Source organism: Grampus griseus (assembly GCF_964374135.1).
Source record: "Grampus griseus genome assembly, chromosome: 6".
Lineage (NCBI taxonomy): Eukaryota > Metazoa > Chordata > Mammalia > Artiodactyla > Delphinidae > Grampus > Grampus griseus.
The window spans coordinates 21235304-21254071 of record NC_139000.1 but is presented as its reverse complement, the minus strand read 5'-3'; the positions used below and the strand labels follow the sequence as shown (position 1 = coordinate 21254071).

Sequence of the window (18768 nt, the reverse complement as noted above, 5' to 3'; positions counted from 1 at the left end):
TTCACCAGACATTGCACCTTCGGATTTTCATTTATTTCAGTCTTTACAAAATTCTCTTAATGGAAAAAATTTCCATTTCCCGGAAGACTGTAAAAGGCACCTGGAACAGTTCTTTGCTCAAAATGATAAAAAGTTCTGAGAAGATGGAATTATGAAGTTGCCTGAACAATGGCAGAAGGTAGTGGAACAAAAGGGTGAATATGTTGTTCAATAAAGTTCTTGGTGGGGCTTCCCTGGTGGCGCAGTGGTTGAGAGTCCGCCTGCATCAGGGGACACGGGTTCGTGCCCCGGTCTGGGAAGATCCCACATGCCGCGGAGCGGCTGGGCCCATGAGCCACAGCCGCTGAGCTTGCGCGTCTGGAACCAGTGCTCCGCAACAGGAGAGGCCACAACAGTGAGAGGCCCGTGTACCGCAAAAAAAGTTCTTGGTGAAAATGAAAAATGTGTCTTTTATTTGTACTTAGAAACCAAAGGAACTTTTTGGCCAACCCTATAAATCAACTTATTTAAACCAGTGGTAATATATAAGACTATTAATTTCAAGCAAATGGTTGCATGGTTTATAAATAACAAGTAATATTAATGTTAGAAAATAAATTCAATTTCAGGTATCCACTTGTTTTTGCCAACTAATAGAATCTACTAATATTAAGATTCAATTAATGAACACATTTTCGTTCCATGATTCTCACTTTTCTTTAGAAATCCTGAGCGAATCCAAGAAGAAACCACCTGACATATATGGATTAATAAATGAAACTTTTAACTTCAGAAAGCTTGTTCTGTGACCCAAAAGAGAACTACTCACCGAAAGCCATAGGGGGTTCAAGGGATGGCTGGCCATCACCAGTAGGAAGGTCTAAGCGAGTGAAGTCTCTGCTTTTGTCGTTATTATATTTCACATTAAGGCTGGTAAGCTTGGAGAAGTCAATACGCAGAGTGCAGCATGCATTATAGATATTCTGGCCATCCAGAGTCTAAATAAAGCATGTAAGAAAGCATGATGTTTTACAAGATAATAACAATAATAAATCAAGTAGCCTCTATTTTGACAGAGTGGTAATCAGGCATAAAGCAAAGAGGACTAAACTAAAAGCCAAAGACCTGGGTTTACTTTTAACTCTGTCACTGTGTGAGCCTAAGAGAGAAAATGAAAATCTCTATTTCTCAGTTTTTTCATCTGTAAAGTAAGGATAATAATCCCTATCCTGTCTATGATAAGAGCAAACGGAAGAGGAGAAATGTATAAGCTTAGAAAACTATTATACATTATTGTACATTGTACTAATTATTATGATGATTATTTTTTAAATGTTTAAAGATATTTAAATTTTACATTTCATCTTAATTCATTTTAGTGTACTTTATATAGGTTAAGATGAAATAAAGCTTTTGTAAATGGTACCTGTCAGAACCACAATATGTGAAATATTATCTACCACTTACTGTTTTTCTTGTTAAGTTTATTTTCTTTGAGTAATAAACTTGAGGGAAGTTTTGAGTCAGATCAGATACAAGACCAAAAATCAGCAACCCCTCCTTTGAAAATAATAAAGACTTACCAAAGGGATATTTATAGCTACTTATGACTTCCACAAACACTTCAATTTATAAAAATAGATACCAGAAACCAAAACATAAAAATATCAATTAAAAAAAACCATACAAATATACAAAAACCCCTGACTTACCATGATAGTTATTGACCAGTATGCCATCATGAAGGTACAAAATAATATATGTGGGTAGATGGTACAGCAAATATAAATGTTATTCCTAATCAAGAACTAGACACTTTGTGATACACAAAAGTACTATAAACCTTAGTCCTATCTTTGGAAAAAAATTAGAAATAATTCAGATACCAATACAAGACAGAATTAGAGTTAGGGATAGATCTCAATAGGAGATGGGTCAAACGTAACCAAACTGAATGTGAAGTTTTACATCCTGTGGAAAGTCAAGCACTCATGTACTAACAAGAAGACAATATGAATTTAAGGCAGCATATTTCCTAAGATTTAATGTCTTTAGCAATTTAGAGCTCAATGAAATTCAACAGTGAATATGGTTGCAAAAATACTGAAATCAATCAATCTTTGGCTCACTTAATATAAGTAAATGAGGCACTAGGGTAAAGATAATCCTACTTTATTAGTCAGATTATAACAGAAGTACTGTGCTCAACTCTAGACTTTAAATAGGACAAACAGAAATGAGTCCCAGAAATCTGAGAAATGATAGGTGATTTGAAACGATTTCATATGAAGAAAGAAGTAATTTTTAGACTATAAGAAGAGCATATGGAACAGTACTTTTAAAAATGGTAAATTTCAGTATGTATATTTTATTACAATTTTCAAAAAAAAACACATGGTAAACTACAGCAAAGGAGAAGACATGATGGCTTTCTCTGGTATCACTGAAGTGACTGATTAACAACTGAAAAATGAAAAAAAGATCATAATTACCATTTTGGCATAATGTGCATTCAATGGGTCAGCATACTGAAGCAAGGCTTGAAACTGATTATTCTTTGTAAAGGTGATAATCTTTAAGACTGTGCCAAATTTAGAAAATATCTGGAAAAAAGTTCACATTAGGTTAAATTTAAGGAAAAAACTTGCTAACATATCTTTATAAATACAACTTGATTCATTAATCCCAGGTTTTTTTTTTTGTTTGTTTTGTTTTGTTTTCTTGCGGTACGCGGGCCTCTCACTGTTGTGGCCTCTCCCGTTGCGGAGCACAGGCTCTGGATGCGCAGGCTCAGCGGCCATGGCTCACAGGCCCAGCCGCTCTGCGGCATGTGGGATCTTCCTGGACTGGGGCACGAACCCGTGTCCCCTGCATTGGCGGGCAGACTCTCAACCACTGCGCCACCAGGGAAGCCCCTGAATCCCAGTTTCAAATGAAAATAATTTCCTCTATTAAAACTATTGGTACCAAAATCACTTCAATCAAGCCTAAGATGTTCATGTTTCAACACTCGTGCATGGCTTAAAACAGTGCCTGACACATAACAGGCACTAAATATTTAACCTATTTTATAGCATGTCATAAATGGCACAATACTGAATCAGGAGGTTACAACAGGAATTAATTAATGCTATGAGATGTTGGTGTTACAAAGCATATACCTGGAAGTGGAAGAGTCATACGGATCAACTATTTCAGCCTGAGAATCAGCATCTACTTGAAATTTTTATAGACGGGAAAACTACAAAATATTCAACAAAATGAACAACAGAATGTTCAATGCTCTAATAATTCATCAAATACTCATAGAGCACTGTTCTAAGCTCTAGAAAGTCAGCAGTGAACAAAACAGTAACAAGAGTCTCAATATGGGCTCATCAATTTTAAACAATAGTACCATACTAATGTTAATAATAGGGGAAACTGTGTATGTCTGTGGCGGTAAGGAGGTATATATATTCTGCTCAAGATTTTTGTGAACTAAAAATGCTCTAAAGAATTCTAGTAAAAAACAAAATGTGAAACAGGAAAAAAAAAACCTGAAAAAGGCAGAAAGAGAAGGGGGAAGAAACAACAAACAAGTAGGAAACAGTTACCAACCTAGTAGATATAAGCCCAACTATATAAAAAATCACTTTAAATGTGAATGTTCTAAATATGCCAATTAAAATACATACTTGTCAGAGTGGGCTTTTTAAAAAGCACAAACAAAACCCACCTCCAGGTTATTCATCAGAAACCCACTTTAAATATAAAGACTCAAGCTAAAGGGAGAGAAAGATACACCATGCTTACACTAATTTTTAAGAAAAGCTGGTACAGCTATATTAATTTTAGACAAAGCTGACTTTTGAAGAAAAATTATCAGGGATAAAGAAGGAGGGTATATAATAATAATAGGGGTCATTTATCCAAGAAGACATAACAACCCTTAATATGTATGTGCTTCATGAAAAAGAATCAAAATACTTGAGAAAAAAAGCTGCTGGACTATAAAAACACTATTGTAGCTGGAGACTTTTAACACCGCTCTGTCACTAATTGACAGATCCAGAAGTCAGAAAATCAGGAAGGATATAGCTGAACTGAATAGCATCATCAATCAACTGGATCTAATTGACATTTACAGAACAGTGCACCCAATAATAGAATACACATTTTGAATTTTGCATGAAACACTGACCAAGATAGACACATTCTGAGCCATAAAACACACTTTAACAAATTTAAAATAACAGAAATCATACAGTGTATGTTCTCAAACAATTATAGATTTAAACTAAAAATCAATAACAGAAAAAAATAACCTGGAAAATCCTCAAAGAAAGAAAAAAAAGAAAGAAACGAGTCTCTGCTCTCATAAGGAAAGACAGACGATAAACAAATAAGCCAATAAATAACAATGTCTGGTCATAAAAAAGTGTTTTGCTTTAAAAATAAAAGGGAAAGGGATGAGAGTGAACTGGAATGCAAGTTGGGAAGGTGCAAGGGTGCTCAAGGAAGGCGTCTCTAAGGAGTCTTTAGAGAAGCGGAATAAACAGAGTTGGGGGAAAGTTTCCTGACAGACCCCTGGTTACCAATGCTCTTACAACACTTGTTATACTTCCCCACCACAAGTTCAGGGCCAGGGTTACTACAATGCATTTTGCTTTCCTCTGACATCCCATTTTAAATCTACAACACTTGTTATACTTCCCCACCACAAGTTCAGGGCCAGGGTTACTACAATGCATTTTGCTTTCCTCTGACCTCCCATTTTAAATCTACAACACTTGTTATACTTCCCCACCACAAGTTCAGGGCCAGGGTTACTACAATGCATTTTGCTTTCCTCTGACATCCCATTTTAAATCTGGATTTTAATAAGCCAGAAACTTGCCCTTCTGCTTCTAAGGATAAAAACATAAGTATTCCTTATGCTGCTAAGAATTTGCTGTTATCAAATACTATGTATGTGTCTCCTTAATAGGCAAATGGTCCTGCTTTTTAATTATCAGAAAGAATGATCAAGAATAACTATCCTAGGGATTTCCCTGGTGGTCCAGTGGTAAAGAATCCGCCTGCCGATGCAGGGGACATGGGTTCGAGCCCTGGTCTGGGAAGATCCCACATGCTGAGGAGCAACTAAGCCTGTGCGCCACAACTACTGAGCTTACACTCTAGAGCCCACGAGCCACAACTACTGAGCCCGTGAGCCACAACTACTGAAGCCTGTGCACCTAGAGCCCATGCTTTGCAACAAGAGAAGCCAGTGCACCGCAACAAAGAGTAGCCCCTGCTCGCCGCAAATAGAGAACGCCCATGTGCAGCAACAAGGACCCAACACAGCCAAAAAATAAATAAATGTATTAAAAAAAAAAAAGAATCTGCCTTCCAATGCAGGGGATGTGGGTTTGATCCCTGGTCGGGGAACTAAGATCCCACATGCTGTGGGGCAACTAAGCCTGTGCGCCACAACCACTGAGCTCACGTGCCGCAACTGCTGAGCTTGCGTGTCTCAACTAGAGAGCCCACATGCCACGAACTACAGAGCCCATGTGCTCTGGAACCCCTGCACCACAACCACAGAGCCCACACGCACTGGAGCCTGTGTGCCACAACTAGAGTAGAGAAAACCCACATGCCACAACTAGAGAGAAGGCTTCGTGCCGCAACGAAGATCCTGCACGCCACAACGAAAGATCCCACATGCCTCAATAAAGATCCCACACGCCACAACGAAAGATCCCGCATGCCTCAATGAAGATCCCACATGCCGCAGCTAAGACCCAATGCAGCCAAAAATAAATAAGTAAATAAAAAATAAATCTTAAAAAAAAGAATAACTATCCTAGAGCACAGGCAACAAAAGAAAAAATAGATAAATTCAACTACATCAAAATGGACACTTATGTTCATCAAGACTATCAACTGACTTGAAAAGACAACCCACAAAATGGGAGCCAATATTTGCAAATCATGAATCTGATAAGGGGTTAATATACAGAAATATAAAAAAAACTCCTACAACTCAACAACAACAAAAACCCAATTTTAAAAACAGGCAAAGGATTTGAATAGACATTTCTCCAAAGATAATCAATAGCAACAAGCACTTGAAAAGATGCTCAATGGGAACTCCCTGGTGGTCCAGTGGTTAGGACTGCCAAGGGCCCAGGTTCGACCTCTGGTCAGGTCAGGGAACTAAGATCCTGCAAGCCGCGTGGTGTGGCCAAAAAAAAAAAAAAAGAAAAGATGTTCAACATCACTAATCATCAAAATGCAAATAAAAACTACAACAAAATACCACTTCACGCCCCCATTAGGACAGGTACTATTAAAAAATCCAAAACAAACAGAAAAGATTAAGTGTTGGGGAAGATGTGGAGGAAGTGGAACCCTTGTGCACTGTTGATGGAAATGTAAAATGGTGCAGTGGCTATGGAAAACTGTATGGGGATTCTTCAAAAAAAATTAAGAAGAAAATTACCATATGATCCAACAACTCCATTTCTTGGCATATACCCAAAAGAATTGAAAGCAGAGACTCAAAGAGATAATCTGAACACCTATGTTCATAGCAGCATTATTTGCAATAGCCAAAAGATGGAAGCAACTCAAGTATCCATCCACAGATGAATGAATAAACAAAATGTGGTATATCCGTACAATGGAATATTATTCAGCCTTAAAAACGAAATTCTGACACATGCTACAACATTGATGAACCCTGAAGACAATGAGTTAAGGGAAATAAGCCAGTCTCAAAACAACAAATGATGCGTGATTCCGCTTATATGAGGAACCTAGAGTAGGCAAATTCACAGACAGGAGGAAGAATGGTGGTTGCCACGGGCTGAGAGAAGGGAGGAATGGGGTGGGGAGTTACTGTTTAATAGGTACAGGAGTTTCAACGGGAAGATGAAAACATTTCTAGAGATACATGCTATTTGGTGATGGTTGCAAAAAAATATAAATGTACCTAATGCCACTGAACTGTACAATTTAAAAAAGTTAAAATGATAAAATTTATGTGTATTTTACCACCCTCCAAGATAAAATAACTATCCTAAAGTCCAAATACTCATTTTTGGCAAGATATGCTTTAATATATTATTAGCTTAGAGTTAAACATTTCTTATAAGAGATAAGAAGATCAACAAGATTTGTGGAACCAATTTGTCTTGGAAGGGATCACCAGAAAATGCCATTCCTTAAAAGTTAGATAGTCTGAAGGTTCTTTATTGAAATTTAAAACTTTTAATAAAATGTAGCTAATTTCATTATGGTCATATTTCAGGGTTTAGAACTTTGAGACCTTAACTCCTCATTATAACTGTATTTTGAAAAACACTAGGAAATTTTTTGTTTTGTTCTTTTAATGAAAACTTTGGCCTTGTAACAGGTTATTTCCTCAGTACACCCTCATGTCCTAGATAATATTCTTAAAGTTTACAGAAGAATACCAAATTTACTTTCTTCTCAGCTGTCAAAGATTTTATGTTGTATCTTTCTTTAAGATATAGGTATAAGCATTCTTGGGAAAAGGTATTATGTTTTCTTAATTTCCATCCTTGGTGATACCATGGTGTTACATGCATGCACACACATCAATCTATATATTGTAAGTGCATCAATTGAGGTTTGTTTGCTTTTTTTTCGCCTGATAAAGTAGTAACAATGTTAAAAATGTGTATGTATATATATAAAAGGAGATATAATAACTGCCTAACCTCCCTCCTTCATACTGCAGACACAGGTAGTGCTCTAAAGTACAAGTCAGATTATACTTTTCCCTGCTTAAAATTCCTCACTATCTCCCCATTATCTACATGGTAAAATCCAAGCTCTTTGGTATAACATACACAACTTCTCCCTGGTGTACCTCTCCAACCTCATTTCCTCACACTTTTTATACCACACTATTTACATCAACAGTAGGGAACTGTCTATAGTAGTTCTCCAGATACACTAAGTGGTTTTGGACTTCCATGCCTATACATGTGGCTTTTCCCTTTTCCTGTAACTCTTTACCTAATACCTAGTAAATTTTCATTTATCTTTTTCAAAACTCAGCTCAGGGAATAATGCCACCAGAAAATCCTTAGCCTCACCCAAATCTCAATAGAGTTCATTCTCTAGTACCAAATATTAATATCCCCTCTAGGCCTCATACAAATATTTATCTAGCTGTTTTATTTACATTGGTCTATACATTTGTTTATATATGTCTCCTTTAGACTGAAAGGTCCTTGAAGGTATATACCTTGCCTGAATCATTTCTCTATCATTGAGTACAATTCCTGGCATATAAGAGGCACAGAGTAAATGCTTATTATTAACTGATAACAAATTATACTCTGAGATCTGACTGAAGAATTATGGCAATATGCAATTTTTAAAATGATAAATATTTTTGATGTAAAATATCTTGTTAATGAAGTAACAAGAGCATATAATTTGCTCTAAAATTTGGGATTTTATACTGTATTATGCTACAGAACCTAGTTAATTTCCACTTAACCTTCAGATTTTGTTAATGGTTCGATTCCTTTCCCTCATTTAACTTGAACAAAAACCTGAAGCATATCCTCCCTGACAGATGTGTTTGGCTGTGTAATTTTCATCTGAATGTGCCAAGAGAATATGAATGAACTCAACTGGCTAACCATGGATAGCTCTCTAGAGTCCCCTGGATCGTATTTACTGAAAGAGTAGCTGCAAAGATCAACCTGATACTTTTTTTTTTTTTAATTTATTTTTGGCTGCATTGGGTCTTCGTTGCTGTGCACGGGCTTTCTCTAGTTGCGGTGAGCCGGGGCCACTCTTTGTTGCAGTGCGCAGGCTTTTCATTGTGGTGGCTTCTCTTGTTGCAGAGCATGGGCTCTAGGCACGTGGGCTTCAGTAGTTGTGGCACGCGGGCTCTAGAGCACAGGCTCAGTAGTTGTGGCGCACGGGCTTAGTTGCTCCGCAGCCTGTGGGATCTTCCTGGCCCAGGGCCCAAACCCACGTCCCTTGCACTGGCAGGCGGATTCTTAACGACTGCGCCATCAGGGAAGTCCCCAATCTGATACTTTTGAATAAAGTAAGTGAGCACCAACATTGGGGAATTCAGGAATGCCTGAAGTGTAGTTTTTAACAACTTTTTATAATTATCAAAATACTCAGTTTTAAATAGATTTGGTCTCAAAAGATCAATGTTTAGGAAAGTTTAATATATATTTTTATAGATTACAAGATCTTTGATTATTTCCTAATATATTTACTTTGCTGTCATAAACATAAGAAACACATAGACTCAACTCTTGACATTTCTTGTGCATTTTAATCTTTTCAGACTTTAAAATGGGACTAATAAAATACTAAAGATCAAATTCTGATAAAATTAATCTTCAGGGTGATGTTTATAAAGAGGGCTTGCCAGAAACTGTTCACCAGTATTCACTTGTAAAAAGCATTATTTATATTAGAACTTTTAAAAATAGCAAGCACATTGGCCACAATTTGTTTATAATAGTTTTTGTAGCCAACAAAACAGCAAGATTTAAGAATTAGAATTTGTATTACTAGTGTTGTATTACTAGTGTTGATTCTTTTATTTGATACCATAATAACTGGTTTTTGCAAGCTATTTATCTTTATTTTGTAATTCAAAAAGGTAAGTCCTTCATCCTGAAGAGATTCACCTTTTGGACATTCATAAAGTAACCCCATATATAACAGTACTTGGAAGTAATGGATTCCACAAAAATACTGTTTTCACCTACTCCTTCAGTACACAAAGAAATTTTTTAGAATGCAGGGTTGAGTTTATGTAATGGAACAGTTGATGAATGCCTTCTTTATCTACAAATACTCGCTAAGTGATGCCATCCAATCCAATGGCCTTAATTACCACTCATATGCAAATGATTACCAATTCTCCAGCGTGAATTCTTAGGCCCAATCCAGACTTATTTCCCAACTGTCTCTTCAACATCTCCCACTTGGCTGTCTAACAGGTATCTCAAATTTAACATGTCCAAAACACTCTCTTGATTCCTCCCCTTCCTCCCACCCCTGCCCTAAATCTTTTTTCGCCCTCAGTCTTTACTATCTTAGTATAAGATAGCTCTATTTTACCAGAGGCTCATATCCTCAATCTGGAAGGCATTCTTGATTACTCTCTTTCTCTCCATAACCCACATCTACTAAACCCATCAGCAAATCACTCCAAATATATACGTAATCACCATGTGCAGTGCTCACGTCCCCACCTGGGTCACCACCATCTCTCATCTGGACTATGATAAGAGCCTCCACTTATGCCTACAGTTTATTCTTAACATAGCAACAAGAACATTAAACCTATCATCTCCCTCCTCTACTCAAAATCCTCCATGGCTTCCTATTTTACTCAGTGTAGAGATTACAAAGGCTTTGCATCATCTAGTCTTAACACCTTCTCTGAGCCTATCATTTATGGCTTCCCTATTTTTTACACGCCAATGATATAGTCTTTTTTCTGATATTTGAACACATTAAGCACACTTCCATTTTAGGGACTTTGCACTTGCTGTTCTTTCTGACTGCATCATTGTTCTACCATATATACACATAACTTACACCCTCACATCCTTCAAGCTTCTGTTCAAATGTCATAGTGTAAACACTTCCCCTAACCTACCTCATTTGAAATAGCACCACTCCTATCTCAGTCATCATTAATCCCCTCACCATGAGCTAAAGGAAAAACACTAGCTTCCATAGATGTTAGAGAGCAGTTTAGCTAATATCAACTCTACTTACTAATTAATTATAACATGTGCAACCAACTCCACACTTCCATGTATTTTCCAATCACAATATTTATCACACTTTATGCTATTACTTATGAAATTACATCTTACCCACAAGACCACAAGAGCAAGGATCAGTTTCTTACAATGCAATTTACTAGCATCTGATAAGTACAGCTAACATTTCTTGAGCACTTACTATGTAACAGGCACTGTTCTAAGTGCTTTAAATGCATTAACCCATGTGATCCACACAATGAAGGTATAAAATAGATACCATCTTCATCCCCATTATATAAATAAGAAAAAGACATAGAGGGAGTAAGTTACTTGTCCAAGGTTATAGAGGTAGTAAGTGGTAGAGCTGGGATTCAAACCAGCTCCAGATACTGTATCCTTAATCATTATGCTATACTACATTTTAGTTGGCCAATGGAATAGAGTGTCAGGGGGAGAGGGCTAAATTAACGTAATTAGAGAAAGACTCTCTGAGGAGGTGAATTTGAGCTGCAAATGGAATGATGTAGATTCAGCTAAGTGGCTATCTCCCTAAAGAGTGTTCCAGGCCTAAGAAATAGAAGACAGAAATGGACAAGGACAGAAATAAGAGGGGGGGAGGGGGAGAGGGTCAAAGGGCCAGAAAAGCTAGGGTGTTAAATAAGCAGAAGAGTTAGGAAGTGAGCTTAAAGAGATGGGGAGAAGTCTGCACATGGGGACTTAAGTGCCTTGCTAAGAAGTTTTGGTGTTTTCCAACAGCAATGTGAAGAAGGATTAAACAGGAGAGTGCCATAACTAAAGGGCTGAGAGTCCTATCCCAATGGTTACTATTGAAGACTCTCAATTACCTCTCTTCACCTGAAGGACCCATGATCTTTTGGGAAAGAAACAAGGTTTGTTACTGGTCTGAGGGAAATGACAAATGGAATGACAAGACAGGACCACACAACCTTGACTAAATTCACTGCTGACTGATGGCAATGTTGAGCCACAGGTGCAATAACATCTTCTGTAAAGCAGTAGAAGTTAGCAGTAGCTACAGTGCCACAGTAGCAAAAGCAAACAAAAAATGCTGATGGATCACAGAGGGTTCAATGCCACTTTGCGGGATAAACAGTAGAAAAGAAAATCCACCAGAACAAAGAAACCAATCACTTAAGTAACTGCTGAACACTTTTAGGAAACAACGGTGGCTACGGATACCACTGCTAAAACCCTCCATAGGACATGCTTCACAAATGCACATATTTAGAAAATGGTACTCAGGAAACTATCACAGGGAATAAAGTAGGCATAATAAATGGTATATTTTGATATTTACATGCATAGCACATGAACCATATTAGGAAATATATCTGAGTTCTATCACCAATTGGTACAATGACTGTGGGGAAAGTAACAACTTCTAAGGTCCCCAGTACCCTTATTTGTAAAATGTGAGAATAGGATAGGATACATTTCAATTCTTAAATGCACACACACCCCCCTATGACTCTTCATTCAGTAGTACAAATGCAAAGGTTTGGAAAACAGTTAAATGAGTCTAGACTGGCCTGAGATCATGCTGTTTAATATATGAGGGGGCTTCCCTGGTGGCGAAGTGGTTGAGTTCGCCTGCCGATGCAGGGGACACGGGTTCGTGCCCCGGTCTGGGAAGATCCCACATGCCACGAAGCGGCTGGGCCCGTGAGCCATGGCCGCTGAGCCTGTGCGTCCGGAGCCTGTGCTCCGCAACGGGAGAGGCCACAACAGTGAGAGGCCCGCGTACCGCAAAAATACATAATAATAATAATAATGAGATATAAATATGAAAATAGGGACTTCCCTGCTGGCACCGTGGTTAAGAATCCCCCTGCCAATGCAGGGGACACAGGTTCGATCCCTGGTCCGGGAATATCCCACAAGCCGCAACGAGCAACTAAGCCCGTGTGCCACAACTACCGAGCCTGCGCTCTAAAGCCCACAAGCCACAACTACTGAAGCCCGTGTGCCACAACTACTGGAGCCCGTGTGCCTAGAGCCCGTGCTCCGCAACAAGAGAAGCCACCGCAATGAGAAGCCCACGCACCACAACGAAGAGTAGCCCCCAACTCGCCGCAACTAGAGAAAGCTCGCACGCAGCAACGAAGACCCAACGCAGCCATAAATAAATAAATATGAAAATAAGCATATAACATATTTTAGTGTTTTAAAATAATTTTTATACTTAGGTTGTCAAGTATAATGAAATGGAATACTGGAGTTGACATTAGGGGACTTGAATTCTAACTGGTTCTTAAATTACTCTTTACAATATTCAACTCATCAAGTATCTGAGCCGCAGTTTTATTCAATACAAAATCATGTAACTAGGTAGGTGATCGATCTTCCAGTTCTTAAACTCTATATCTTCACAGTAGGCCATGATGTGGTACACTGCCTCTTATCAAGACAGTTTAGACATAGTAATGGGTAGTCTATGAAAGCTATGTTGAGAATCAGTTAGTATTTAACATGATACTTCCTTATTTAAGTTACTCATATTTTCCTTTCAGAGTTTTTAAAATAAAAATACTCAAGTGTAGGGAGGAGTCAGTACAAATAGATTAGTTGTTTTCTATACTGATGGTACTTTCTGAGGAACAACTACTACTGGTGCTTTTTATAGGAGTCTGTGCTTTGTTCATTTTCATGCTTAGGTATAAAAAAATAGAATTCTTACATACCTTTTTAAATCAAGTATTTAAGTTAGAAAATGGAGGCTTTCAAAAAAGTATCTCTGGGCTTCCCTGGTGGCGCAGTGGTTGAGAGTTCACCTGCCGATGCAGGGGACACGGGTTCGTGCCCCAGTTCGGGAAGATCCCACGTGCCACGGAGCGGCTGGGCCCGTGAGCCATGGCCGCTGAACCTGCGCGTCCGGAGCCTGTGCTCCGCAACGGGAGAGGCCACAACAGTGAGAGGCCCGCGTACCGCCAAAAAAAAAAAAAAAAAAAAAAAAGAAAAACTCAAACTATCTCTAATTGATACTATTTCTTGCATGAAACAGGATGCTGAAGATTTTTTTTTACTATTATTTAAACAAATACATTAACCAAAATCAACAACCTGAAAAACTAAAGACATAAAACATCCGAAGTTACAGAGGTCATATTTGACTCTGCTTTCATAAGAGTGTTCCTCCTTACCTGATGAAGAACTTCCAGGGTAACAGGATAAAAGAGGTTTTCAATAATTATTCGGAGCACAGGGCTCTGCCCAGGTAGGACCGTGCCTTCATTAGCAGGAGCTCCAGGAAGGGCCAGACTTCCTGACTGGACAGCACTGACAGCCTGCAGTGCAGCTTGGGCTCTCTATTTAACAATGCAAAATGAGAACTTGTGGTTACACAGAAGCATTATATAATCCTTAAAATTAGTTGATGTAAAGTAATATGAAGTTAATATATTTAAATAAAAATATACATATCTACTTTCTCTGGATGCATACATCCTAAAATTGTAATCAGTCAAGAATCAAAAGTCTTGCCTTCTTATCACAATGACACAATATTTAAGAAAGTTCTTAAATTTACTTGAAGAAATGAAAACAAAACCATGGCCAAAAAAGAAGAAAATTTGGATATAACTTTTATTTCCTAATTTTTAAATGACAATAGGAAAAAAGACAGCGTGAAGGGTAACATCAAAGGCCACTTTAAAAAATTCACTGAAGTGAATTCACTGAAAATTCACTTCTCTTTTCCTCCCTGAACAACTGAGTTCTAAAGCCTTTGGGTGGCATATGATAGGTGTAAATACGGAGGAAGAGAGGAGCTGTGGTGGTTCAGAGTGGGGCAGGACGGCATCCCTATACAAAGGCATCCTGGCATGGAGCATCAGAGCCTGAGCAACGCAAGGAGCGCATCCATGTGGTAGGTCTGCCTGGTAAGGGAAATCGGAGCCCAAACAAGGTAAGGAAGGTAGGTATCTGTGAGTGGGTGGCTCACTGTTGGCTGTCAGAACCTAGGGAGCACGAGATGGGTAAGAAAGGCATCCAGAGGAGAGTAGTCTAGCCAGGACTGTCAGAACCCAGGGAGAGTTAAGAAGGGGTCCACATGTAGTAAAAATAATCTAAGCAGGGTGAAGAGGAGGTCGGTCCATGGGGACCTGAATGGACTAAGGAAGTAATTCAATGGAGGGGCAGCCTGGCATGAAATGTTAGAATCCAAGCAGGGGCAGGCAGAAAAGTTTTTTAATATCATGCTCCACTAAAAGGAAGCAGGTGCTCTAAAAAATGTCCAGCTCTAAAGCTGGAGCAAGGAAAGCACAAGATGAGTGTGTAACTTTTCTGGTTTTATGGGGGTTTTGCTGTTGCTGTTTTGTACCAGAATGCGAAGAAGTTTTCAAAGAATGATGGGAACGAGCCAAAAGGACACAGAAGACAGCTGGAAGGGGCTCCCACTGGCCAAATATAGGACAATTTGAGAACCAAAATAATTACTGTAACAAATAAAAACCCATCAAATGAAATGGGAAACATTCAGTCCATAGGCTGATATAAATTGACAGTTGATAAGGAACCGTATATTTACACTGCCTTAAAGTACCTTCCCCCAAACACTCTTCTTTCCCCCTTTGTAAGTCACAACTTTACAGTGGAGAAGCCAGGCAAACACCAGCCAAATCAAGTGATTAAAGAGCACACTATCAATAATGCAACAAATTGAAGTTATGTGCTCCCTGATATGATGCAACGAGAAAAAAAGAGCATTACTTCTGTGACATTCCTGTCAAAGCTACATACACTGAATCTAATCACAAGGAAACATCAGACAAACTCAAATTGAGGGATGGCCTAAAAGATAAGTAGCCCATAATTTTCAAAAGCGTCAAGGTTACGAAGTCAAAAAAACCCTATAACTGTTTCAGATAAAAGGATACTAGAAGATGTGATTTCTAAATGGAACATGTGGTTATGAATAATGCTTATTTTGCTGGAACAAACATTATTGGGACAACTGGAAAAACTTGAACGGGGACTGAGGATTGGAGGGAAGTAATGCATCAAATGTTAATTTCCTGATTTTGACCACTGTATTCTGGTTGTGTACAAGAATATTCTTCTTTGAAGGAAATGCACACTAAAAGTTTGGCCAGTGAACACAGACCAGATTAACAATTTATTCCCAAATGCCTCAAGGAATCAACAGTTCTTTGTATTATATCTGTAACTCTTTTTAAATTTTGTGACTGTCTCAAAATTTAAAACAATTATTTAAAAAAAAACAAAAAAAAAAACACAAAAAACCAATTATTTAAAAAATAAAGTAGGTGAGAGAAAATTGAAGAGAAAAAAAGCACGGTTAATGATTATTGAAATTAAATGCAAGTTTTCATCAGTCTTTTGTTCCATACTTATAATTTCCTAAGAATGGTGATAATTAGTAAACTGTGTCACAAAATGAAAAAATCCTACCACTTTAATGCAGATTCTTTCATTTCTACATATTGTACTCACTTGCAATTTTAAAGAACATAGTACTTTGTCTCAGTACTTTGTTTTCTATATGAACATTTGTTTTCATGACTTTAATTTTTAATTTAACTATTTATTATACCACCTTTCTAATGTGAGATGAGTAGCTTTCCAACATTTTGCTATGAAAAATAACATTAAAATAAGTATCTTTCTGGAAAAGTGGCAGTCTTTTACTTTCTGCATGCTTAAGAGTTGAACAACTTCCACTTTTATATACCTTTTTTTTTACCTTTTAACAGCATTTTAATGTCATATACCGACTTTTATATATCAAGTAAAACACAAACTACCAAATGCTGTTTCCAAATCATCTTTGAGAACAATATATAAATTATATGAATATTTTATATCATTAGCTTTCAAAACTATGTTCTCGTAAAGCCAAGTGTGTGGAATACTGAGCATCCTAATTCTGCTTCAAACATGGCAGTTTATCTATTTTATAGTGGGCTCCCCAGTAAGATTTTATTTGGAAAAAAGGGTTGTACTGCTTTCAAATTTGAAAACCGGCTCACATTTCCACTTTGAGCCTTTAAATAGGCAATGATGATGTTGGGAGGTCATTCAAAAAAGACTCAGAATTAACACACGGATTAGAGTTAGCAGAAAAGAACATTAAAGTAGTTATTATAACTGTATTGCGTGCACACACACACAGAAAAAAGAAAGGTTAAGTAGAGACATGGAAGACCAACAGTGCTGTCCAACAGAATTTCCTGTGATAATGGAAATGTTCAACATCTACAGTATGCAATATGACAGTACTAACCACAAGTGGCCAGTGAGCACTCCAAATGTACCTAGTGCAACTGAGGAACTGAAATTTTTATTTTTGTATTTATTTAAATTTAGCCACATTTAGCTAGCAGCTACCACACTGGACATCACAACTTCATAATGTCTAGGAAAAATCATCATAGTGAGGCTCTCAGTGGAATAATGGTGCCTTTTCTTCTTCTATCAGGATGATTAAATCTTATCAAAACGAAGCCTGCATAACTGAAAGTAAACTTAACCTCACTAACTTTTTTTTGCCTGCGCTGCGCGGCTTGTGGGATCTTAGTTCGCCGACCAGGGATTAAACCTAGGCCCTCGGCAGTGAAAGTGCAAAGTCCTAACCACTGGACCATCAGGGAATTCCCAACCTCACTGACTTTACTTCATTACCCATCAATCATTCTATCAATCCTTTTTATTAAACAATTCTATATACATGCTTATTGCTGCTATATTACTGTTATTGTTGCTACTGTTGTTGTTTCTCTTCCTTCACTCTTTCCTCTTTGGCATAGAAGATACCACAGTGGAGAAACATGAGAAGCCATGGTATATATTGTCCATATCATTCTAGAGTTGTCAATATACTCTGCATTAGTACTTCACAGAGCATTGAGTACAAAAGTCTCTGCATAGCAGGCATGCAAAAAAATTATTTTGACAATAAAAGTCTGAGAAAAAGATTTATTTAATAATTAACTTTACAGTTTCAATTTTTAATTAGGCAAATATATTTAAGTAAAAAAAAATCAAAGTGGAGGCATACTTTCCACTGAGGACAACAGAAAAGTGAGGGGGGGGGAAAAAGAAATGTCTTCTTAACATGAAGAGATATTTCAGATACACAGAAGACATATTTTCTGTGTATCTGATACTAAACATTATAAGGCAGCAGAATTCTTATTATGGGATAGTTTTAAATGTTTCAGCAACAAACCCTCCGGAATGGTTACATTAACTAGTGGTAAAGGAAACAGCAGTAGTATGATGGAAAAATCAACAAATATTTTATTGAGGTGGGGGAGGTATATATACTTCATGTAAAATTTAAACATGCCTGGATAATGTGAAGAAGCCATTTTTAAAATTGAGATGGAAATGAATATACAACAAAATTCACAGATCTTAAGTGTTCCGTTGGATGATTTTTTGGGAAATTTTTTAAGGGAAAATCCTTCCATGGTCATCTCTTTGCAAATTTATAAACTTCCACCCACAAGGTCAAGAAAAACTGTCTATACAAAAATGAATCATATTAATACAACCACTCCTCAAATGCTGTACCTCAAAATAGGATCTAAATTTTTTAGCTATAATTTTAGCTTAAACCAAGGGACAAAGATACTTGATATTCACCTGACCCTCTGCCAAGTATGTCCATAAGCTGGAAAAGAAGTTATGTGCATGTTTTGGGATATCTTGCTATTCAAAGAGAAGAGAATGAAACAGTAATTTATCAGTTTCTGAGGGCTGCCTGAATAAAAAAACATCTGGTACATTTTATATATGCAAACAGGACCTTCAATTTTGACTTCAGCTTTGGTGTAGGACTCTGAATAAAAGAAAAATATTATTTTATCAAACACCAATGCAAAAAATGGACAAAAGTAACAAAATGGAAAGGGTACTGGGAAGAAATCAAGGCTATCTAAGAATAAACTAGGTCATTTGGGCTGGCTTTGGTTGCCAAGCAACTGGGATTTCTCACTGTTTCCCTTTGGAATAATCCAGTCTTTAAGAGTTTTATTGTTTATATCATCTT

At 37.5% G+C, this 18768-nt stretch overlaps 1 protein-coding gene across 4 annotated transcripts in view; it reads right to left on the bottom strand.

Moving 5' to 3' along the window:
• The window catches only part of PTBP3 (polypyrimidine tract binding protein 3), a 101299-nt gene that overhangs the window by 28220 nt on the left and 54311 nt on the right, over positions 1 to 18768 (bottom strand). For all 4 annotated transcript variants that reach the window (XM_082655712.1, XM_082655713.1, XM_082655710.1 and 1 more), the window contains 3 exons: positions 13898 to 14062; positions 2472 to 2582; positions 809 to 977 (listed from right to left, as the gene is read on the bottom strand). In XM_082655712.1, coding sequence (XP_082511838.1) covers positions 809 to 977; positions 2472 to 2582; positions 13898 to 14062 — 445 coding nt within the window. The remainder of the gene's footprint in view (positions 1 to 808; positions 978 to 2471; positions 2583 to 13897; positions 14063 to 18768) is intronic.